This window comes from Panthera onca, chromosome C1 (genome assembly GCF_046562875.1).
Source record: "Panthera onca isolate mPanOnc1 chromosome C1, mPanOnc1 haplotype 2, whole genome shotgun sequence".
In the NCBI taxonomy this organism is placed as follows: domain Eukaryota; kingdom Metazoa; phylum Chordata; class Mammalia; order Carnivora; family Felidae; genus Panthera; species Panthera onca.
In genome coordinates, this window is record NC_138346.1 from 62,620,307 (window position 1) to 62,646,068 (window position 25,762).

General features: G+C 40.7%; 1 protein-coding gene across 1 annotated transcript in view; it reads right to left on the reverse strand.

The window, feature by feature from the left end:
• LOC144612662 (myosin-IIIb-like) overlaps positions 1-25,762 on the reverse strand; it is a 250,549-nt gene that overhangs the window by 19,068 nt on the left and 205,719 nt on the right. Inside the window, exon 10 of the mRNA XM_078451161.2 lies at positions 24,455-24,520. Within this exon, the coding sequence (XP_078307287.1) occupies positions 24,455-24,520 (66 nt within the window). The remainder of the gene's footprint in view (positions 1-24,454; positions 24,521-25,762) is intronic.

The following is a 25,762-nucleotide window of genomic DNA, read 5'->3' on the forward strand; positions in this document are numbered from 1 at the left end:
AGCCCTGTGTCAGGCTCTGTGCTGACAGCTCAGAGCCTGGAGCCTGCTTCAGCTTCTGTGTCTCCCCTTCTCTCTGCCATTCCACACCCCCCCCACCGCCCCCGCTCAAAAATAAATAAATGTTAAAAAAAAGAAAAAGAAAAAAAAAAGAACAGGATGCTCAATCTCCTTTTGAAAGGGGTAACAGGCACAGATTCTGTGTGGCAAAGTCAGAGATAGACTACAGGGCTACAGGACAATAGGGCAGCTGCCATCTTGCCTCAAATGCCAGGGCAAGGAGAACCCCGATGCAGGCTTAGAAAACCATCAAGTCAGCCCAAGCTTTAAACAAAGCAAACAGCACCAAAAGTCCAGAGTGAGCTCAGGGGAACCCAACAAGGAAACAGAAAGAGAAAAACATTGCATTTCCTGTAACCTGAGACAAAGAAGAAATAACTTTTCTCTCCCAGAGAAAACTCAAAGGTGAAGAAGGCAACCAGAGAAAAAGCATAGGGTGGTTGGAAGCCACAAGAGAAAATCTAGGTGGATAGGGACAGAATCTTCCTCCAGAGTTAAGGAACATACACTAGGGTAGCTAGAGAAGGATCCCATGCAAAAACAGGGACCAGGACTGGAGGACCTAAGGCAGAAAGCTGCAGTGTGAAACCCCCATAACAGACAAGAGCTGCAGTCTACGTGACATCTGTGAACAAGTCCTCTTTACTTCACCCTTATGTTTCTGACTCCAAGATCAATAGTAAATAATTAGAAAAGCCCAGACTAACTGGCCATGTTCTTAAGGAAGGTGATGTGGTAACAAAAATTCTAGATCCTCAAGTACTGTTTGGGGAACTTGCTGGGGGTCACAGCTGGGAGGGACCAAGGGAAGAGAATATACTATGGACAATGGGCAGAATTAATTTGGGAGGAGGAAAAAGGAGTCAAAGTGCCAAGCAAAGAGATGAAGTGAGGAGAAGGACCAAGTAGAACCAGGCCAGAGTCAAGGATCAAGTCTAGATGGGGACACAAAGGCTATCCAAAAAGAAGCCAATGGAATATGTGGTGGCAGGGGAGGTGGTTTTATTATGATTGTTATTGGCACTTCCTTCTTTGGTTTAATCTGCACTTTTGAAGTATCATATGGCAGCTGCAGAAGACCAGGGATGAGTATGGCCTCCACTGGATATGCCATAGCCAAGAAAGATCCCAAAATTTGTGTCCTACAATTAAGGCAATCTTAAGGACTGTAATCAATGGCCCCAAGTGACCACCTTCTTGCTCCTGTGTTTTGTTTCTTTCTTCCTTGGTTGGGAAAGCACTTTGCACTTAAATATTTTTCCAGGCAACTCTACTCATGTTGCTCAGTTAGGGCACCTGAAAAAAAATGAGCCATTACACCATTGCACAGCCCAGTGACTTGCTTACTGGGCTGTTCATCTGTGTTCAAATCCTACCATCTGATTCAAAGGGCTGGGAAAGGCATGATCTCTGGGTGATGGGAATCCCTGGATGCCTCCACCTCTCAGGCTGCAGTGCTGCCAGTTCCCAAGGATCTGGGCGTTCGCTGCTCCTGCAGGTACTGCCGAGTCTCCTCTACGCAGCCACACCTCTGCCTCATGGGTCTCTGTGAGGGGCTGGGGTCAGTCACAGGTCAGCCATAGACTCAGCCACCAAACCCAGCACAGGGATTTTTTCCTTTAAAGGTCTTCACTTCAGGTCTTTGCTTTCACGTGAAGATTCAGGAAATATTTGCCTGAAGCACCCCAGGAAGGTGAGGAGTAGTCAAAGAGGGGAGTGATGGCTGAACTCAGAAGGAAGTAGTTATGGAAAACGTGGGTGAGCCAGGGCAAAATAATCTAGATGGTGGCAAGTCCATCTAAAAAAGATATCAGGGACGCCTGGGTGGCTCAGTCGGTTAAGCATCTGACTCTTAATTTTGGCTCAGGTCATGATCTCGCAGTTCGTGAGTTTGAGACCCACATCGGGCTCTCTGCTGACCATGCAGAGCCTGGTTGGGTTTCTCCCTCCCCCTCTCTCTCTATACATTCACATAGCATATGATACATAGTTATATATTAAATATTATCAATCTTAAATATTTAAAATTGTATGTTGATTTATTTAAATAACAATGTGCTCAATCTCCAAACCCATTATTCTCCCAAGTGTGACACATGTACTCACTCATTTAAAAAAAATGTTTGGTGCCTAGTATTGCAGCAGGATCATACAAATAGGTTAAAAGCCAGAGATCGAGGTCAAACTTAACTCTACTTTTTATGGATATGTGTTAATATGCAAGTTAATCAAATTCTCTGGGCCTCAGTGTCTTCATCTATAAAACAGGAATAATGTCATTGTGGGGAGTAAATGAGATAATCCATGTATGGTGCCTGGCACATAGCGAGCATTCAATAAATACCAGCTATATGGGCCAGCCACTGTGCTAGGTGCTGGGGATACAGTAAGTCGGTCCATTTGGGGAAGACAGCCATGGCATACCCAATTCCCAGCAGGATGAGTGGTATAAAAATAAATGTTAATGTGCAATGGCTCCTTGAGTTAGACTTGAATAATACTGTGTCCATAAATTAGCTACTTTTTCTCAATGCAATTCCCACCACTGTGAACAAAATCCTTGTTTGACAGATGCCCTGATCAGAACTTACAAAGTTCTGGAGGAAAGGGCGGAATTTGAGGGTCTGACAATTCAGCAAAAGCAAAGAACTCTGGCATTTTCAAGTTCAAGCCCTTAGGCACTCCTGTTTTTGAATGTCTGGTTAATTTCTTTGATTCAAAAATCAATTTCTATTTTGACAAACAGTTATGGTCTGCTTCTTAGTCCAGGCTTAAGAGCTGGGGGATATATGAATTCTAATCCTTCCCTTGATCCTATTTGCTACCCTACCCAAATTAAATCCATAATTTCCATTTGCATGCATTTTTTTCCGTCTAACAGGAAGCAATAGACAGCACCCAGCCATCACCTATGAGAAATCAGCAACTGGTTCCATAGTGCATGACTATTAGAAGCCCAGGACTATCCAGGACTAGAGTGGGAGCTAGAAGAGTGCAAAACAAACACAACATATTATATACCTCCATAAGAAACTTCTCTTCCAAGGTAATACCAAACTTACATATGTGACATATTTAGTAAACCCAGTGGGATTGAATTTATTGATTTATTCAAACACTTATTAGGTATTTACTATGAATGGTGCTCCACCAAATGCTTGTGGGGAAAAGATGCCTAGAGTGAGAGGTTAGCCTTCATGGAATTTACAAACAAGTAGTAAAATAGACATAACCATAAATAATAATTGAAGGCCAAGAAGTATAAGCAGTAGAGTAGTTCAGGCCAAATAAACAACTGTAGCTAGAAGAAGTGTTTCATGTGAGAAATGACACTTGGGACTTAAAGTATGAAAGGGATACTGACAAGAAGTTCAGGAGAGGGGCATTCCAAGTGGAGGATACAGTAGAAATAGAAGCCCACTGGTAAAACGTGTGGCCCATATGAGAACAGACCAGAACAGAACAATGCAGTTGTAATTGAGACAGGGGTGAGAATCTGGCCAGGAACATCTTATCCAAAACCTAGAAGGCCATGCTGGCAAACTTTGGTTTTCCTTCATAGCCACACTGAACTGGCTTTTTTGAGCAGGGAGATAACACAATTAGATCTTTGCTTTAAAAAATGAACAGGCAGGGGTGTCTGGGTGGCTCGGTCGGTTCAGCGTCTGACTTCAGCTCAGGTCATGATCTCACGGTTTGTGAGTTCAAGCCCTGCATCTGGCTCTGTGCTGACAGCTCGGAGCCTGGAGCCTGCTTCCGATTCTGTGTCTCCCTCTCTCTCTGCCCCTCTCCCACTCACGCTCTCTCTCTCTCTGCCTCTCAAAAATAAAGAAATGTAATAAAAAAATTTTTTTAAATGAACAGGCACCACATTATAGAGTAAATCACAGGGAGGGAAGAGGGGATCCCTTTAGGAAGCATACAGTCTGAATTAAGGAAATGGGAAGGGAAAGGTGATGGTTGTAGCTGTGAAACTTGAAGGCAAGTCAGGAATGAATAATGATAAAAGAAGGGGTGCCTGGGTGGCTCAGTCAGTTAAGGATCAGACTCTTGATTTCAGCTCAAGTCATGATCTCACAGTTTGTAACATCGAGCCTCAAGCCTCATGTTGAGCTCCACGCTGAGCATGGAGCCTGCTTGGGATTCTCTCTGCCCCTCCTCTCCCCTTGCTCTCTCTCAAAAATAAATAAACTTAAAAAAAAAAAAAAAGAAGAAGGGGCCATTGGTGGAATCTTCAGCCAACTTAGATTGAAATTTATAGGATGTACCTGCAGCTAAACCTTGGCAAATATCATAATCTACTTTTTATCTTCACTACCTACATGTAACCTCTTTCAAAGGAACCCAGGTCTTACCAATTCAATAGTATCTTTTTACTCTTCATTCTATTCAACCTCTTTGTTCGAGTTGTCATTGATGACCACTGTTGACCTGCCTCACCTTCATGAAACATTTTCTTTCTGTGCCTGAAGTGATGCTACATCTCTTCATCATTGTCTTACTTCTCTGACCACAACGCTAGTTTATTTTCACTACCAGGTAGAACAAGATGACAAAAGAGAGGGGACAGGATATGCAAAGACAAGGAGGAGATGAAATAAAATTACAGTATTTATGCCCACAGGCTTGGAATTTGCTGAACAAACAGACTTTGCCTAGTGGATCAAATAAACTGAACTAGATAATATGGACAGAATTTTGCATCCTTTGGAGATGGTTATCCCTATTAGAAATTCACAATCTCAAACAAGTCTGTAGATTCTGCTAAAAATAAGTGGGCTTGACTGGTATGTGCATGTCTGGCACTAAGTGCAAATTAAAAGTGTAAGAAAACCAGCAAAAGCTATTATATAAAATTTATAGTTGATTAATGACTTTTATAATAGCTTTAATATAATTCATATGCCATACAGTTCACACTTCTAAATTCAAAAAGTTTTAGTATATTCACACAATTATATAACCATTATCATAATCAATTTTCTGAATATTTTGATCACCGCCAAAAGAAACTCCATATCCATTAGTAGTCACTCCCCATTTTTCCTCAACCTCCTCAGTCCCAGACAACTACCAATCTACTTTCTGTTTCTATGGATTTGCCTAATTTGGACATTTCCTGTTATATATGTGGTCTTTTGTGACTGCTTCATTCATCCAGCATAATGCTTTCAAAGTCCATCCATGCTGTAGCACATATCAATACTGCATTCTTTTTATTGCTAAAAAATGTTCCATTATATGGATATACCACATTTTGTTTATGCATTCATCAGCTGATGGACATTTGGGTTAATTCTACTTTTAAGCTATTATGAACAATGCTTCTATGAACATTTATATACAAGTTTTTGTTTTTTTTTTTTTAGTTATTTATTTATCTTGAGAGAGAACATGAGCAGGCGGAAATGGCAGATGGAAAGAGAGAATCCCAAGCAGGCTCCATGCTGTCAGTGCAGAGACCAATGCAGGGCTCAATCTCACAAACCGTGAGATCATGACCTGAGCTGAAATGAAGAGCTGAACGCTTAACCAACTGAACCACCCAGGCAGCCCTGTACATAAGTTTTGTTTGTTTGGTTGTTTGGGTTTTTTTGGCTTTAACCCAGAATCAGGAAGTGTATACAAGTTTTTATGTGGACACATATTTTCATTTCTCCTGGATACGTATTGCTGGATCATATGGTAACTTTATATTTAACCTTTTGAGGAACTACAAGACTATTTACTAAAGTGGCTGCATCATTTTACATTCCCACCACCACTGTATACAATTGTTTTTAAAACTTCACCGTGTTCTACAGATAATTTAAGGCATTCTATAATACTTGTTTAAGGTATATGCAATAAGACAAAATAAAAAATAATTATAGGCAGAAGAGAAAATGAAACGGGGTGCCTGGGTGGCTCAGTCAGTTAAGTGGCCGACTTTGGCTCAGGTCATGATCTCACAGCTCCAAAGCTCATGAGTTCAAGCCCCACATGGGGCTCTGTGCTGACAGCTCAGAGCCTGGAGCCTGCTTCCGATTCTGTGTCTCCCTCTCTCTCTGCCCCTCCTCTGCTTGCACAGGCTCTCTCTCTCTCACTCTCTCTCTCTCTCTCTCTCAAAAATAAGTAAACATTAAAAAAATTTTTTAAAGAAGATAAAATGAAACAAAGGGGAAATTAGGGAATAAAAATAGAATTTAGAGTACCAAATAAATTACTTTGGTAGAGTGGCCACAAATTTGGCTCTGGGCTCTGTAGCAGCCAATGTGAAGGGAAAATGCAGCCTGCTCTATATTTCTTAAAATCCATGATTTAAAACAGACTAGGTGCTTGTAGAAATATGAATATGTGATGATGACTGGCAAGGAGACTAGAAATAGAGGTTTCCTGGGTTTTCATAGAAATTACTCTATATAAGGTAATGAATACTATTTCCCTCCAATAAACATAGCCATGAGTTTCACAGAGTTGTTTCTTATCTTCAATCCCAACTGATATCTTCTATCAAAGAATTATATAGTAAAAAAATTCTCCCTGGGTGGCCAATATAAGGAGGCACAGAAAGCTCTTTGATCTTAACCCAGAGCTAAATCTACCAGTTACTTGGTAAATTTTTATAGTCAGGTCCCCTGATTCTTAAAATGCTGAATGCAGATGCTGGCATCCATCAAGGAAAGGAAAGGCTGGGTGCCAAGACACCATGTACAGTTGACCTTTCAACTTCACGGGTCCACTTATATGTGAATTTTTTCAATGAATACAGTATAATACTGTAAATGTATTTTCTCTTTATACTTTCTTAACATTTTTCTCTAGCTTACTTTATTGTAAGAGTACAGGATATAGTACACACTATACAGAATATAATACACACTATGAGTTAATCAACTCTTTATGTTAACAGTAAGGCTTCTAGTCAACCATGGGCTATTGGTAAAGTTTTGGAGTATCAGAAGTTATACACAGATTTTCAACTGTGTGAGGGGTTGGTGTCTCCAACCCTCACATTGTTCAAAGGTCAACTGAACTATTCATTGCAAAGAATGGAAAGAAAATTGCTGAAAAATTTAGCCCATGGATGAAAAGCAACTCAAAGAAGGGAGCAATTTAATCCCACAGGTGGAGTTTGGGAGAGGGCAAGAAGAGAATTGAAGCACAACACAAGTGGGAATGGAAACAGCAAGACTGTCAAATTTGCTTTTTAAATAATGACAATGCTGGTTCCAAATTTCAGGGCATAGTACACAGTGGAGAGAGATTAGACTGAGGAGGAAAATCATGGCCAAGACTTTCAATAATCTGGCATTGTGTCTGCCCACATTTAGCACCCTTCCCTTGATGTGTGCTTTTTTGGTAAAGACTTACATAGACTAAACACTGGCTGATTGCCAACTATATGAATATTATTGATGGTATAAAATCAAATTGGGGAAGGGGTGCCTGTGTGGCTCAGTCGGTTGAGCGTCTGCCTTCAGCTCAGGTCATGATCTCGTGGTCTGTGAGTTTGAGCCCCATGATGGGCTGGCTCTGTGCTGACAGCTCAGAGCCTGAAGCCTGCTTCTGATTCTGTGTCTCCCTCTATCTCTGCTCCTCTGCCACTCATGCTCTGTTTCTCTCATTCTCAAAAATGAATAAATTTTAAAAAAAAGTTCAAAAAAAATCAATTTGGGTAAAATAAACTACACTGGGTTTTCATTAATACCCTAAACACTACTGAAAAGCCTGGAGATGGCACAAAAACAGACAGACACTCAGATCAATGGAACAGAATAAAGAACCCAGAAATGGACCCACAAATATATGCCCAACTAATCTTTGACAAAGCAGGAAAGAATATGCAATGGCATAAAGACAGTCTCTTTAGCAAATGGTGGTGGGAAAACTGGACAGTGACATGCAGAAGAATGAACTTGGACCACTTTCTTATACCACACACAAAAATAAACTCAAAACAGATGAAAGACCTAAATGTAAGACAGGAAGCCATCAAAACCCTTGAGGAGAAAGCAGGCAAAAACCATTTTGACATCAGCCACAGCAACTTCTTACTCAACACGTCTCTGGATGCAAGGGAAACAAAAGCAAAAATGAACTATTGGGAACTCACCAAAATAAAAAGCTTCTGCACAGTGAAGGAAACAATCAGAAAAATGAAAAAGCAACTGATGGAATGGGAGAAGATATTTGCAAATGACATATCAGATAAAGGGTTGGTATCCAAAAGTATAAAGAACTTATCAAACTCAACAACTAAAAAACAATCCAGTGAAGAAATGGGCAAAAGACATGAATAGACACTTCTCCAAAGAAGACATCCAGATGGCCAACTGCCACATGAAAAAACGCTCAACATCACTCATCATCAGGGAAATACAAATCAAAACCACAATGAGATATCACCTCACACCTGTCAGAATTGCTAACATTAACAACTCAGGCAACAACAAATATTGGCGAGGATGTGGAGAGAGAGGATCTCTTTTGCATTGTTGGCAGTGTTGGTGGGAATGCAAACTGGTGCAGCCACTCTGGAAAACAGTCTGGAGGTTTCTCAAAGAATTAAAAATAGAACTACCCTACACCCCAGCAATTGCACTACTAGGTATTTATCCAAGGGATACAGATATGCTGTTTCGAAGGGGTACGTGCACCCCAATATTTACAGCAGTGCTATCAACAATAGCCAAAGTATGGAAAGAGCCCAATGTCCATTGACAGATGAATGGATAAAGAAGATGTGGTAAAGATATACAATGGAGTATTACTCGGCAATCAAAAAGAATGAAATCTTGCCATTTGCAACTACGTGGATGGAACTAGAGGATATTATGCTAAGTGAAATTAGTCAAAGAAAGACAAATATCATATGACTTCACTCATATGAGGACTTTAAGATACAAAAGAGATGAACATAAGGGAAGAGAAGCAAAAATATAAAAACAGGGAGAGGGAAAAACATAAGAGACTCTTAAATATAGAGAACAAACAGAGGGTTGCTGGAGGGGTTGTGGGAGGGGGGTGGGCTAAATGGGTAAGGGGCATTAAGGAATCTACTCCTGAAATCATTGTTGCACTATATGCTAAGTAACTTGGGATGTAAAATAGATTAAAAAAAAAAAAAAGAGTACACTAAATGTGATGGGGGAAAAAAAAGCCTGGAGAAAATATTGTCAGATAATAAGTAGCTGTAAATGTCATGCAAATCAGGATTTTGTACAGCTATTTGCAGCCTTGGTTTATGTTCCTGAGGACACAAACCATTACCATGCCTGTCACCTGCCATCCTTCTGCCCAATTTCTCAGCAAGAAAAGCTTCCAAGAGCAATGAACTGCAATACTTAAATGACTGCTTCTGTTGCACTTTGGACAGACAGTTCTTCCCAAGGAAGTGGCCACCCAAGGAAGCCAGTTAGTGCTGAGCCTCTGTGCTTTTAGGCCAAGAAATGAACACTTCACCCCCTGGGGACGTCAATCCAGTGCCTTGTTCAAGCACTAAATTTTTGAAAGATAAAATATTTTTCTTTTTTAGGCAAGGGAAAGAGTAAAGACACCAACTGCCAAAGAGAGCCTGGGGAGTCCTTAACGCTCTTCCATTAACATGAAGGAGCAGAACAGCTCCATCTATTACATCAAAGCCTCATCAGAGACCCTAATCCTTTATGAAAGGAACTCTCAGGCAGCCAAGCCTTTAATTTGCTGAATAATAGGCCCTCTGATTAACCCTTGCAAAGCAAAGTACAGACGTTGCAGGCAACAAATGTTCCCAGGCGGTGAGAGAGAAAGGGGGCGGGGGCTGGGATGGCTCCTACTCCCACTGTTAGTGAACTAACTCTATGCATAGGTTTCTAAATGGTTAGCTTTCTGTTTTCCCATTTTCATTTCCCTGTTCGCTCTCTCTCCTGGGAATATGCTACTTCCATTCTCTGAGACTTCCTGTGTCCTGAGCTTTAAGCTACTGTAACTCAATGAAATGCATAGACAGGTGATGTGGAATGACTTGTGTTGCCAAATCTACTCATAGTAGTAAATCAGTGACATGAAAGGCTCTTTCAATACCATTTACCCACCCCCCCACTCTAGGACAAGCCACTTGTGCTCTGTGATAAAGGACAGACAGAAAGAAAAAAGAGACAGAAAGAGAGAGAAAGAAAGAGACAAAGAGAGAAAGAAAAGGAAAAGAACAGAAGAGAAAAGACAAGACAAAAGAAAAGAATAGGACTAGGACTAGGAACCCACAAGTAGGAGAAAGAGGAAAGAAAAAAGGAAGAGAAGGAATAATGTCAGCTCAGGCATTTCCCCTATCTGTTCTAATTAGATAGACGTCTAGTGTTAAAAAGAAAAATAGACAGAGGCACCTGGATGGCTCAATGGTTGAGTGTCTGACTTTGGCTCAGGTCATGATCTCACAGTTTGTGAGTTCCAGCCCCACATCAGGCTCACTGGGGTCACCATGGAGCTTGCTTCAAATCCTCTGTATCCCTCTCTCTCTGCCCCTCCCCCACTCACACTTTCTCTCTCAAAAGTAAATATTTTAAAAAAAGGTGGATAATCCTTTTTGTGGGATCCTATTGCTGGAGGAAGACAACTGTATACACTATGTTGCCAAGGGACAGGTAACAGGTTAGATAGGTCGTGGGCTTCACACTAATGTACATTTATAAATCATATACATATCGGACTTTCTGCTCATTATATCAGATAATGAGATGAATGATTGAATGTATGACACAGTGGTCAATTATCACGTGGAGGATATAAATTCTATCGTGCTGAGGACATTAATCTCTTTATTGATCTGGCTCTGAAAGCAAGGATCATAAATTACAAGCCTTCAATAACTGTATGATAAATATTCTAATAACAAAATGCCACCAGGTCCTGTTTCCCCAATAAATTTCCATATGGTTTCAGTTAAAGAAGTAAAATGCAGAGAATTTTTACTTAATTTTTATTTTATTATCAAAAATTATATGTAGAATGAAGACCATACAGAAAAGCCTATTTATCCCAAACAGTCATGTGCTGGAGCCAGCATGCACAAGGTTCCCTAGATATTGTTACATTTTCAGGAATTTTGTGAACTGATGGATGTTACATTGGTAGTCTGAAATTGGCCATGGTGGGGGGGGGTGGTATTTTATACCATGGAAATCAGTAAATGATACGAATTAGCCCCCTAGCCCCACCCAGACAATTGTTAAACATCATTGCTCATGGACTAGAGATGCTGCGGAAAACTGCCTGATAATTCAAAAGCACTGTGTGATATGGGTAGAAATCTCTTCTTACCACCTTTTCCCTCTAATTCTTTTTTTCCTCATTTCCTGCCTTCTGCTGGATAAAAGTTTTCTAGAGACCCTTTTATCCTTCTGTTGGTTTAGAAACTAGACATTGTTTTCTTATAATTTTGATCATTATCCTACATGTTTAAAATGTTTGCTGAACTATAAACTTGCCAGTAGTTCTATCCTCTTTTTGAGCACAAGAATCTATGCATGCCTTAACCACGAACTGAATACTACTGTCCCCCCTGAATTTTATGACTATTTAGATTTATTTCACCCCAAGTCATTTCTTACAGTTAACAGTTACACTTTGAAAATATTCTACGAAATTATTTCATTTCAAATGAATTTCTGCTTCATTTGTGATGCCAGCAAGTTGTCTTTGTTAGCCTTAGAGTTTGTGTGTTTTGAAATTTCAGTTGGCAGGCTCACTTTGAGGAGGAGGAGGAGAATTTTTCCCTTTCCCTCTCACTTTCTCTCTGTGCTTACTCTCTTAGTGTAATGACTTCGGGGTTGTGTCTTCTTGGCTCCCTAGGTCTCTAGCCCAGAGCCAGTTTTTAGAATGGAATTTTGTGCTCCTATCCCACGGTTTTATTAGGTATATGAAAGAGCTCATCACTGTGGCAGCAGAAGGCCCAGCCACTTATTTATCCTACCATTCTCAGGCAGAAGCTGCCTAAGAGCCATAGTCCTGGCTGATGGTCAGCACCTCCCTAGGTGCTGGAGAACAACAGAGGAAATTGCTACAGTCAGAGCACAGGATCATATGACCTATCCTTATCCCATTCTTTTCCTCAGCTTTTCATCAGCCAACAAGAACTACTCCACACACTGGCTTCAGGCAGGAGTCTAACTCTGGACAGTCTTCCTTGGAGCCCTCTTAGTCCTTTTAACCACAGGAGCCAAACTTCCAAGCTATCACTGCTTGCTTCTGATCCCGGCAGATTTAGGACTTCAGCTTAGCTGAGTGAGCATTTTGTGTTTTCATTCCACTCTGACCTTAGAATCTAGATTCCTTCCTTCCTTCCTTCCTTCCTTCCTTCCTTCCTTCCTTCCTTCCCTAGTATAATGTTTTTGGCCTTTTTTATTTAAAACAAGCTTTTTTAATGCTTATTTATTTTGGGGACAGAGAGAGACAGAGCACCAGTGGGAGAGGGGCAGAGAGAGAGGGAGACACAGAATCGGAAGCAGGCTCCAGGCTCTGAGCTGTCAGCACAGAGCTCGACGTGGGGCTCGAACTCACAAACCATGAGATCATGACCTGAACTGAAGTCAGATGCTCAACTGACTGAGCCACCCAGGCACCCCTGGGCCTTTCTTTTTTATATGTGGCCTGTCATTGTTACATTTTTGGAAAACCATAAAGTTAAAGATCCCCTTTGACAGATATTCTTGCCTGGAAACATGTAAAGGCAAAAATCCTTCAAATTCAAAGTTACCCAATAATTTCTTCTGCTTTCCACCACCCTAAGTTGTTTTCCTTTGGTAATTAATATCTACTGGTGCGAAGAATGTATTAATAATGTATATGGCCAAGATTAGCAGCTGTGAGATGTTCCCTTGCTCTTATTTTATAGAGGAAGCAAAGTCTACGTCATAGGTGTCAAACTCCCCCCACATCTTGATTCTCACCCCTCACACCTGCATATTCCCCTAAGGCGGCTTTGGCAGGCCAATGTTTACATCAGAAGGAAATTGTCAGCCTGTAGAATGTCATGTCACTGACCATGGTCCTGAAACATCATGAGCCATGAAGACATAGGTGTTTATCTTAATCCTGGGTTCAGAAATGACTTCTCTTCAACCTTTCCCTGGAATTCTGAACCAGGAGATAGAGTAGGTGGTGGTGGAAAACAGGACAAGTGATGTGGCAGGGGGATATGGGGAAGGGGGGTACGAAATGAAGTACAATAGGCAGAAGCTGTTGGAAAGGAATATAATCACTGAGACTGCCAGGGATGATTTATTTTGACATCATTTTCATGTATTCAAAGCAACCAAAAAAGAACCCATAGCTAACTATGTCTACATAATCCACTTTTAACAAACTTATCATGTTTCTGATGCTTAAACTTTTATTTTTGCTTTGGGCAAGTACGTTGGGGGAGTGCATTTGACCTTTTTTTTTTTTTTTTTTTGGCCTCATATTCTTTTCTTTAATATTGTGTTTTCAGTTAGGAGAGATTTATAAAGACCATGAGTCCTAATATTCAATTTCTAACTCAAGTCCATCATATTGCTGTGTATGCTTTTGAAGGTATCACCTCCTCTCTGCAATTTTTAGTTCTTCAAAAGGAACTGACATTTACTGAGCTCTTGCCATGTGCTAGCAATGTGCCGAATATTGGGGATAAAAGCAAAAAAGACACATTCTCTGTTTTGGAACTAGACAGTGGTGGTTGTAAAAAACTGTGAATGTGCTGAATCACACATTCCCTTTAATGGTTCCCTTTAAAATGGTCAATGTTTATGTGAATTTCACCTAAACATATGCACACACACACACATGCACACACCATACAGCAACATGACCTTGGGTACTGAACTATGATACAGACCTTGATTTGAATCCTAGCTCTGTCAGTTTCTAGTTGTGAGACATCAGGACAGTCACTTACCTTCTAAGAGGTTCACTTTCCCAGTAGTAACCTGTCTCATATGGCAGGGGTTAGGATTCACTGAAATAATGCATGTAAAGTGCATTTCACTGTGTCTGACACATAGCACACTTAAAATAAATCTTACCACTAATATTATCTGTACTCCTCACACAGATAACCCCAGATTTATTCAACTACTTTTATTTTAACTCTCGGGTATCTTTTAGGCTGTACTTGATTTGGTTGAATGTGACTTTCTTTGGCTAAATGAGCTTTGCCATGAACAACGATTTTCACATAACATAGAACTTGGCTATAATTAAAAAGAAAAATGAATTATAGGTCCACAAAAGTATATGCTACCTTTATACAGATATCCAGTTCAGGGTCATAGAAAATATCTCTAAGTGATCATGATCCTCTATCCTGGACACAGACGCAGAATCCTTCTAATATAGCGTCCTAGCAATCAGGTGGACCATCCTGGGATATGAGATGACACCAATTTGCCATCTCTTTGTATATAGTTTATTCCTCTCAGACAGACACATATGACCAAGACATCTTAGCACAGAATATGTATTTGATTCTTGAAGTCCTCAGTAAAGTCAGAAAATATTGGTAATGACAGAAATACCCCTCTTCTACAATTGGGCAGTAAGCTTGGGAAGAATTTAACATAAATCCTTAGTATCTGAGACATATTTCTAAAAAAATAAAAGGGAAGAAGGAAGGAAACAAGGAAGGAAGCAAATAAGGAAGCAAATAAGGAAGAAAACACTATGGCCTTATGATATAATACTAATACTTGACTTTGTGACGATGTTCTACTGAATTAAATATCTTGGGGCACCTGGGTGGCTCAGTCAGTTATGCATCCAACTCTTGGTTTCAGCTCAGGTCATGATCTCACGGTTTTGTGAGTGCGAGCCCCATATCAGGCTCTGTGTTTGGGTTTCTCTCTCTCTCCCCCCCTCTGTCTCTGTCCCTCTCCCACTCATGCTGTCTCTGTCTCTCTCAAAATAAACTTATAATTTTTTTTTTTTACATTTGATTCTCACTGGTAGACAGGTGGACACTGCTATCCTCACCCACAGCTAAGGAAGTAGAGGCTTGGAGAGATTAAATGAGTTAAGGTCATATACCAACCAAGTCATGGACTGTATTAGTTTCCTAGGGCTGCTGTGACAAGATAACACAAACTGAGTGGCTTAACAAGAGATACTTATTGTCCCACAGCCCTGGAGGCTGGACGTCTGAGATCAAGACTCAAGGCTGGTATGGCAATGTTCCCTCAAAGGTGCTAACAAAGGATCTGTTCCAGGCCTCTCTCCTAATTTTAATTGTTTCCTGGCTTAGAGCAGCATAAGGCATTCTCTCTGTGTGCATATCTGTGTACAAATTTCCCCTTTTTATAAAGACACCAGTTATACTGGTTTAGGGGTCCACCCTACTCCAGTATGATCTCATTCTAACTAATTACATCTGCAATGGCTCTAATTCCAAATAAGATCATATTATGGGATATTGAGGGTTAGGACTTCTACATATGAAGTTTTAGGAGACATAATTCAAACCATAACATGGGTTGATCAAAGCCAAGCATTCTGTACAAGCATGAGGAACACTGCTTGAACCTAAGGATTTAAGCTTTGGGCTTCTCTTAAAGGCAAGAATTTCTATTATTCACTAAAATAATAGCTTTTTAAATAAAATTCTTCTTTCAGAAACATTCAATAGTCCTTCATATTAGAAACCAATTATGGGGGGCGCTTGGGTGGCTTAGTCCGTTAGGCGCCCAGCTTCGGCTCAGGTCATGATCTCACGGTTTGTGAGTTCAAGCCCTGCATCAGGCTCTGTGCTGACAGCTCAGAGCCTGGAGTCTGTTTCAGATTCTGTGTCTCCCTCTCTCTCTCTGCCCCTCCCCTACTCATGCTGCGTGTGTGTGTGTGTCTCTCTCTCTCTCAAAAATAAACATTAAAAAAAATTTCAGAAACCAATTATGGGATTTTTCCCCCACTCATTAGCCTGGTATGATACCTATGTCATGTATTTGATGAAGTTCCTTATTTCCTTAGGAGGTTCCAAATTACAATACTAGAAGGTTGGCTGGAAGCTGCACACATATCCAAAAGGAGATGGAAGATCAAGAGAATCTATGATTACTCATTATATTTAATATCACTCTTACAAATTTTGAATCTATTTAAAAAAACGAATCAGCCCTTTCCTCATTAGTGCCAACAGACTATGTCTGTTATTTTTATCCCTGCCAGAAATCATCAGTGGCCTGTGATAATGTAGTACTAGTGACATGAGCCTTCATTTCCATTTTTAATTAAAATTCTTACTGACCTAGAGCCAGATTTCCTTCTGCACTAGAGCCTGTGGAAATTCCACAGTGGAAACTACAGTAGCCAGGGAGTAGAGGATCAGGCAGAAAGCTGGGAACTTCACACTGTACCAGAAGAACATCACAGCTCTTAAGAGAAAATCCATGGGGGCGCCTGGGTGGCTCAGTCAGTTGAGTATCTGACTCTTGATTTCAGCTCAGGTCATGATCCTAGGGTCATGGGATTGATCCCTGCATTGGGCTCTGCACTGGGCAGGGAGCCTGCTTGGGATTCTCTCTCTCTCTCTTCCTCTGCCTTTCCCCCCAGCTTGTTCTCTCTCTCTCTTTCTCTCTCTCAAAAATAAATAAATAAATTTAAGAGAGAGAGAGAGAGAGAGAGAGAGAGAAAGAGAGAGAAGATCCAGAAAGGGTGTCAACCTGGCCCCTCCAAGCTCTCTACTTGTCCTTACTTTCCCCATCCCGCCGAGGCCCTAGATCAGCCTCAGTAGGATCATGAATGCCCCTCCTCATGATCCACTTCCATTGTGACTTATCATCCTATGGATGCTATTGGCTCTCCTTCCTGACTCTCACACCTCTTTTGATGGTACCACTATGGAGTTAAAATATTTCTCACAATTGTTGAACTCTCAGTCTGTATCTCACTTAATTCTTACAACACTCTATAAGGTAGCATGATTTCAGACTGCAACCTGTCTGTACACTGTCCACTCTACTTAAGGATATTGTTCTGGTACTATCCTGGGCCCAGGGCTGCCCTATTAGAAGACTACATTCTTAGCTTCCTTTGTAGCTAGTTGTAGCCATGTGATTGAGTTGTAGCTAATGATATGCTCCATGAAATGGTCAAAAGTTTTCTTAAAGTAAGCAAAATTTCATTTCTCTCTCCTTCCAGCTGGCTATAATAAGTAGGTCAATGTTGGAGCTATAGCAGCCATCTTGGCTCATGAGGTACCCTTGGAAGTGGAAATCACACTTAATGGGGCAGCATGAGGGCAGGAGCCTAGGTGGCTGCCAGATGCCCTGCCAGATTAGTGGTACCTATGTGGACTAACTTCCAGCTTATTTCGTGTAAGAAATAAATAAAAATCTACCTTATTAAAGTCACTGTTAGTTGGGATTTTCTATCACAGCAGAATTGATCTTAATCCCAAATGGTTATCATATAAATATTAGTATTCCCATTTTACAGATTAGGAAACTGAGGTTCAGAAAGATGAAGTAATTTGGTCAAGGTCAAGAATCTAAGTGGAAATGTTAGAATACAACCTGACTTCAGGTCTAATGCTCTTTATCTTTCCAATGTGTATTCTCTAAAAAGACCCTTTCTCATGCTGAAAAACTGGAATCCTCATGTTTAACTCATCCTTTCCTGTAGCACCTGTCTTCTCCCATTAATAGTTGCCAAGCATTGTGGGTTCTACCTCTCAGGGTCCAGCCATCCATTTCATGTCCCACTGCTCCTTCCCCATGAAGAAACTTCTGGCTGGCTGACAGCAGAGACAGAGGCACTGGGTCTGGACAAGATGTGCCCTGGGATAGGTGTGGGAGGTAGGGCTGTTTGTGAGGCAAAGAAGTGAAGGTAAGTCTGCATTCCATCCACTGCTTCTGTTTTGACCCCTGCTGGAGCAGATTCTCTCAGGTTGAGTTTGAGGGGTGGTACTGTTGTTGTTGAGAAGGGAATGGAGAACTATGAGAACTACCTGAATTATAGGACATGTAGAGAACAGAGCCTGGCATGAGTAAGAGTTATTTGCCAGGTTCTACAGACACATATATAATTTAATCCTTACAGTAAATCTATGAGGCAGGTCGTCTGCCTCAGCTTGACAAATGAGGACCAAAGGTCAGAGAGGTTAAATATCTTCCCCCAAGTTGCACAGCTAGCAAGTGACACAGCTGAATGCACACACTGCTCTTCTTGATGAACCAGGTGGCACTCTGGGGAGTGATGGAGGGGAACAGACTGTGGGCAGAGCTATGAGCCATGTCCCCACTTCTCCTACCCCTGTCCCCCACACACCATGTGCTCACCATTACTTCTGTTTACTTCAACTGCAGATGCACTTTGATTTATATTATGAAATTCAAGTACAAATTTAAAAAAAGAAAAACCAGTATGGGGTAAACAGAACATCATCTAGGCTAACCCTAACTAAAAGTCACCTAACATAATATGCTACAAAGCACTAATGTGAACTCTAGGACATATGCTACAGGTTTGGTTTCTCACAAGATCCAAACCCAGCATTTTTTGGGAAATAAATAGAATATGCTGCCTAGAGAATGGTCTATCCACCTTACTGTGCCTTTTGCTTCTTTTAGATCAGGCTAAAACCCTCACTGCCAAGGTTCCTACGATAACAGTATATTCCAAATATCTGTGGACACTGTACCATATTTCAAACTTCAAATTACAATGAACCACTTCTTGATTTACATCATGAGAAAATCCTATTTCATTGGCTGAGTTTATAAGTAGGGTCTAAGTGAGATCAAATTGGGCCCTTGGTTTCTTTAGATGATCTATTAGGTAATCTAAATTAGACCCTCTTCAGGGAGATATAACCTTGAAACACATAGCTTTATTTGTTCTTTTTATGAGGAGGAAAGAATCCAAATTTTTCAAAATGAAAAAGAAGTTGGGTTGCATTTGTAAGTATATTGATCAATATATGTTAGGAGGAGAGAGAAGAATTTGGGGGGTTTTAAACTAGAATTTTTTTAATTTTGAGCTTCTTCATGAGTTTTTATTAATTCACTAATTCCCTGTAGCTCAAGAGATGCTAATTAATTCAAGAAGCCATAACAGCTAATCATTGGCTAAATAAATCTAAAATGGAGAGTCTGTCACTAGAGATACCACTGCTCATTTTAATTAGTATTACCAATTTGTGAAGTAATGTAAATAAAGGCTATTGTATCCTTCTCTTCCAGGAAATATTAACCCTTTGCATGGCCACCTGAGAATCTAACAAGACTTAACAAGCCAAGAGTATTTGTGGAGCTTAATCAATCACTGAGTTAGGACATTTTATAATGTTCACTGACATAAAAACCACGTGGAATTAAGCTGCCACAAAACGCAGGATGGCAAAGAGCTAAGAATGGTTGCCTTCAAGGAAACACAATCAATGCCAAGGAAGCAACCGCCCCAAAATGGTTTAGGCCTAGAGAAAAGCCAATGTTCCAGTTCTGAGTTTCAATTTTTAAAGAATGAATTTATGCAAATACCCATTAGTTTTAGCCGTTCTGTAGCTCAGAGTGATCTCACCTTGTTAACATGCAGTACAACTGCTTGTAGCCATTGAATGTCATTTGGAGGGATAGGAAAGGCTGCCTCTACATTTCATGGCTAAATGGCCAGGCTTAGCCACAAAGCCCACTTTGGAAAACAGACCTACATGCTTAGCCTCTCAAGCCAGCCAACCCAAGAAAGCAGTGTGTGTGGCAGGCCATATAGCTCAGGTCATCACTAAAGCCTAAGCTGAGCAGCCAACGTGCTCCTGGTAGATTTGCCCTTGCCTGGGAGAAATCCTTCTTTGTCTCACCAATCAGCTCAAGAGCCACCGATGATAACTTCCTAAAATTAATTCCTAATAAAACCCCGAAAGTTTTAGAGGCAACATGAAAAAGCATAGTTCACAGATACCTAATTAGCCAGTAACTGGGAAAGTATTATAGTTTGGTCCAAAGACCTGAAATTAGTTTGAACTGGGGGGGTGGGGGGGTGGGGAAGACATCCTTCAGGATGAAGGTGAAGTCGGCAAAGGAAAATTATTGTTATCTGGTCACAAGGCTACTTCTGAAAGGAGCCTCCTGACAAAGCAGAAGTCTGGCTGAAATTTGAACCAGATAAACTTGTTATGCAAATAGTTTTAGCCATAGGGGAAAGGGCTGATAATGAAATCTCTACAAAGCCAGCCACACATTACAGAGGTGACAAAAAACATCAGGCAGGGTCCTAACATATGGATAAAAAGCAGTGTAGAATTTATGTGAGCATCATGTTTAATTTATCTTAACTAAGCTGTCAGGAGTCAAGCTTTGACAAATGCATAACTAACTCATATAAATTAGTCAATTATCACTAACAACCAAAGGTTCAGAACCAAACTGACGTTTCTTTTCTTTTAACTCCAATACATGTTTACTAATAGGATTCAGACTTTCTTAAATCTCTCCTAGCATCTCCAAATTAAGGCTGGAAACCTGAAAAACACCAAGCCACATCCCAGCACTCAAGCTGTCCCTGCCCTTCCCCTGCTACCTCATGCACATTCGTTCCCTCTCTCATTCCCATCGCCCCCCCCACACACACATATACACACACCCTGTCCCCTGTCTACACAAGCTATAATCACTAGCTACAGCCAGACTAATCCCTTCAGACCACTGCAGCAATCAATGAGAAGCCATATAGGTTCTTTGGTAAGTGGAGACAAACATGGACCAAGAAAGATCAAAATTACTGAATCACCTCTGCTATGGTTTAGTAGCCACATGATGATAGGGTATTAAAAGTTTTAAAGCTGTGAAAGAATTCTAGTCCTCTTTGCTCTTCAGAAAGAATTCATTTATTTACTTTAATACAATGCATTGTTGTTCATTCTACAATGGGAATTGAAGCAATTAACTGAATAATTCAAGCTAAAAACACCTTTCCTAAAATTATGAGAAAATCATCTTCTCCACCCCACCCCACTAATATACTCTGAAAGTCTTAATCCTCTATCATTCTCCTCCAATATGGGCAAGATAAGTATAAAAGCAAACCAAGGCTCTCTAAACAGACATTTCTAACGCAGTGAGTGTCACTGTTTGTATTTCATTAGAGATCTGAATAAACAGAATGAAATAGTAAAGACAAATTGCATTTGGTAGGCTAAGTAATGGCAGTCTACGGTATGCAGGCTCACCTATGAAACCAAAGGTTATTATTTGGGACTAGTGGGCAGGTTTCTACCTAAATATATAAAATAGAATAACTAGCCTCTAATCTTGAGACTCATCTTTCTAACAGTCTTATAAAAAAAAAAAGAATTCATGGTTGAGGAATCTAAGATGTTATGAGGAAAGCAGGATTGGTGGCTCAAGTCAGGAAATAATCTATGAACAACTATAATATATAGTATTTTCACTAATAAAACCACTAAGGACAACTCATTAAATAAAGAGAAGATTGATGACATTTTTCCATATCTTAAATTAGTAGTAAAGGACACAATCACTTAATTTGTATTTACCTTCATTGGTTCATTAGAACCTTTTCAGACTCTCCCTCTCCTGTGGTTTCAACAAGATATTTTTCTTTGTGCCTTATAGTATGCATATTAAAGGCACAGGTTTTTGTGTTCTGTTCTCCATTCCAGTATCAAGACCCTTCTAAGTCTAAAGCAAATCAGATTGAGTGCATCAAGAAATCTCAGAGTTGGGGAAAACGTAAGCAGACTTAAGTGGACTTAAATTACACTTAAATGGTATAATAGGATCTGCCATAGAGAAAAATCAGTAGTAGGGAGGGATTTCTATACTGTTTAACCCTGAAAGTCCCAACCTCATCATAAATTATGTACCTCTATTCCCAAATCCATCTAAGCAATACCGTGCTTGGTTTAAGAACACAAATACAGGGCGCCTGGGTGGCTCAGTCGGTTAAGCGTCCGACTTCAGCTCCGGTCATGATATCATGGCTGATGATTTCGAGCCCTGCATGAGGCTCTGTGCTGACAGCTCAGAGCCTGGAGCCTGCTTCGAATTCTGTGTCTCCCTCTCTCTCTGCCCCAGCCCTGCTCCCACTGTCTCTCAAAAATAACCAAAAAAAAATTTTTTTTTTAATTTAAAAAATGTTAAAAGAACACAAATACACTCTTGAAAAAATATACAGAATATAAAAATTTGGTGAGTCAAGTCACATTTTAGAGGCATCACAAGAGCTTGGTATAGGAAGGCATTTTTGTGAATATGTAATGGATTTTTCTAGGCCAACAGCTTTGAGAAGGTCAATCAAGGGAATCTGTATGCAGCAATGGAATGAAAAGGAAATTTTTTTAAATCCAGCCCTGCTAGCAAAAATCACTGGAACCATAGCCCTTGGATTTTTCTCCCTGGGGTGATCTGAAATGTGCCCCCAGACACCAAGGTGTCTTTAGTTCTCCAGTTCCCTTGACCTCCTCCTTTGGCTCCCAAATTCCAGGGAGTGCCTCTTCCTCTGCTCCTACATGAGTATCATCCCTCCTGCTCTATCTGTTGTTCTTCTCACCATTGCCTGACATTGCCACCCTTAAGTTGTGGCTGCTTCTGCATCCTGCAGGCTTTGCAGAAGCATCAGAATGGGGGCTGGAGGGGCGAGGAAATGCTCTAGCCTTGAACTATATGGTCACATTCCAATACAGCCTTGTTTGGTAGAGTTCTTGAGAGTACATTACTGTTCTTCTCTCCTGACGAAGACAGCACAAATCCAGGAGGGGCTGGAAAAGCAAACAATTTCAAGGACCCTGAACTAGGCTGCATGTGAAACAAAAATTAAATATAGGTTCACAGCTCTTTCTGCTAACCCTTGGAGTCAAATAGCCTTTAGAATTCAGAATTTTATCAAATTTTAGAAAAGTAAACCAGTGCATTTACTGTATGTTATGTAACATTCCCCAGCAGGATCTGGGGCAGCACACTGTAATCAAACACATTAATATATCTGCAGCAATTCACATGAATATTCACACTGAGTGAGATAAATAATGACTATAAATAGCTTCATTTCAGTTTAGGTCATGTGTTGCCACCAAGTCAGATCACATAAGGTCAGGACTTGTAGCTAAATGAGTCAAGTACAAAAATAACTTCCATTTTTTAGAGCTCTTTGGATTCTAGAATTGTGGATAAGGAATTATTGATCTGTATTGTGACTGAGTAGGGAAGATGATGAAGAGACCCAGTTTTCTTCATTGTCCTGCCTCTTTGTTGAAGCTAAGCATGCACACAGATAGAAGTTAGAGAATTTTGTGTTGACCATTTGCTACTTCCTGGTTACTAGCTATTCTGGGCACTTCTTTTCTCTTCCATGACCTCTGAACACCTGGTCTGATCTGCTAGACACTGAGCACACCTCTTCCCAGTTCCCATGCACTGGATATACCTTGTAATGCCTGGTCTAGACCCCACAGTTCACCAGGCCTTGAGCCTGGGGTCATATAGTCCCTTCCAGCAAAGTGAGTATCTTCCCCAGATCTGGAAGCAGTGTGGGCCTTTCCCAGGGGCCAGGCCAAAAGCTCATGTTCCTAGCACGGAGTCACCATCCTAATGGTATTATTGGTGGTTCTGCTCCTGTCTTAGTCCCATTCTATCTTGCCTAGCTCCTGGTAACACAGCTCCCATCAGGTACACCATCCATCACGTGGGTTTTTATCTTGTTCTCCCCACCTTGAGCCCTTGGCTGAGGCTGTTCACTTTAGTGCCTCAAGCGTGAGATCCTACTCTGCCTACTCAATCATCCTGGGAATGGGAGCTGTGTTCTCATACCACAGATCCTAGAGCAAAGTCCAACTTCCAAGCTGCAAGGCTTCTGTTGAACACTGCCACCTTCTGTCTCTTCTCTAGGACTAGTGTGGGCATCACAGTTTGTTTGTTTGTTTGTTTGATTGTTTGTTTATTGAGAGAGACTGAGAGAGAGAGAGAGAGAGAAAACACACACATGGGCAGGGAGGGGCCAAGGGGAAGGGGAAATGAGAATCTTAAGCAGGCTCCATGCCCAGCGCAGAGCCCAATGCGGGTCTCAATCTCAAGACTGTGGTATCATGATCTGAGCCAAAATCAGGAGTCGGATGCTTAACCTACTGAGCCACCCAGGCACCCTGGGCATCACAGTTTTAGACGTTGAGTCTCCTCCCTTATTAAAAAGACCACTGGCAACATTTGCTCCAGGACAGAGTAGATTCTCAGATAAATGTGATCCACATGATCAGAAGGACTGATTATAGCCAAAAGTCAAATGGAACTCCTTATGTTTCAAATTCTGCAGAGGCATCTTCCATCATTCACTGGAACAAATTCTGTGTCGTAATGTGCTAAAAGGCATAACAACTTCTAGCGCCAAGTAAATTCCACAGCTTGGATTTCCAATCACTGTTCAAGGCCTTGCTGGATAAGCAATTTTTAGTGGAAGAAATACTCACTGTGAAATAAAGTGGTTGAATTCCTCACACCATTTTTCCGGATGAAGTAAAGTAGGTGGAGGATTTCTGAAAAACAAAAGCAATTTATTTATTTATTTATTTATTTTTTACCAAAAAAAAAAAGTGTTTAGTTAAAGGCAAAACATCAACTTGTCTTTACCGATATTGTTCTAAATAGCTCTGATAAAATCCAATCCGTTTCTTCCCAGGTGGGAGTCATTTATTAGTGGTAAATTATAAAGTGCCAGCCCCTATTCATTTAGTCCTTCATTTTCATTGACTCAAGGCCTACAATGCCCTTGGTTTTCTGCAGGACCTGTGAGAGTTACACAGATCGGCAACATTCCTCAGGGAGCAGACACTAATGAGGGGCGAGCACACAACCACCATCACTGAGAGCCGAGTATTATTAATGCCATAAGAAAGAATGCTATAGGGGCACCTGGGTGGCTCAGTCGGTTAAGCGTCTGACTTCGGCTCGGGTCACGATCTCACGGTTCGTGGGTTCGCGCCCCGCATAAGGCTCTGTGCTGACAGCTCAGAGCCTGGAGCCTGTTTCAGATTCTGTGTCTCCCTCTCTCTCTGCCCCTCCCCGACTCGTGCTCTGTCTCCCTCTGTCTCAAAAATAAATAAACATAAAAAAAATTTTTTTTTAAAAAAGAAAGAATGCTATAAACCTAGTGCTAGGGGCTTTAGAGAAATTTTACAAGGATTTTCAGATCATTATGCTACCATTTGAATTAATTATGTGATGCGTTTAAAATACACTCGAATTCATCAAATTTTTAACTATTGCCTGTATGTCAACTTCTGCAATAGGCACTGGGGAAAGCGAAACAGCTAAGACAGTGCTCCAGACCCATGGGGTCCCTGCGTAGAGAGTGTGACAGACATCTAATATAACTACGTATTGGAGGTCCAAGAGAACTAGAGAGATGCAGAAAGATTCTGGTAACCAGACCACTTCTTGGTAAGAAGGTAGAATAAAGGGACGGTAAAGAGCCCTGCATTTGGCTGAATATTTATCCAAAGAGATTTCTTTTTTCAAATTTTTATTTAAGTTCTAGTTAATTAAAATATAGTGTAGTATTGGTTTCAGGAGTAGAATTTAGTGATTCATCACTTACATATAACACCCAGGGCTCATCATAACAAGTGCCCTCCTCACCCATTTAGCCCATCGCCCCCACTCAACTCTTTCCATCAACCCTCAGTTTGTTCTGTCATCAAGAGTCCCCAAAAAGATTACATTTTAAAATAGAAGTGACATTACCTTTAATTGGTAAGATTTTTTTTCTAGTCATAAAT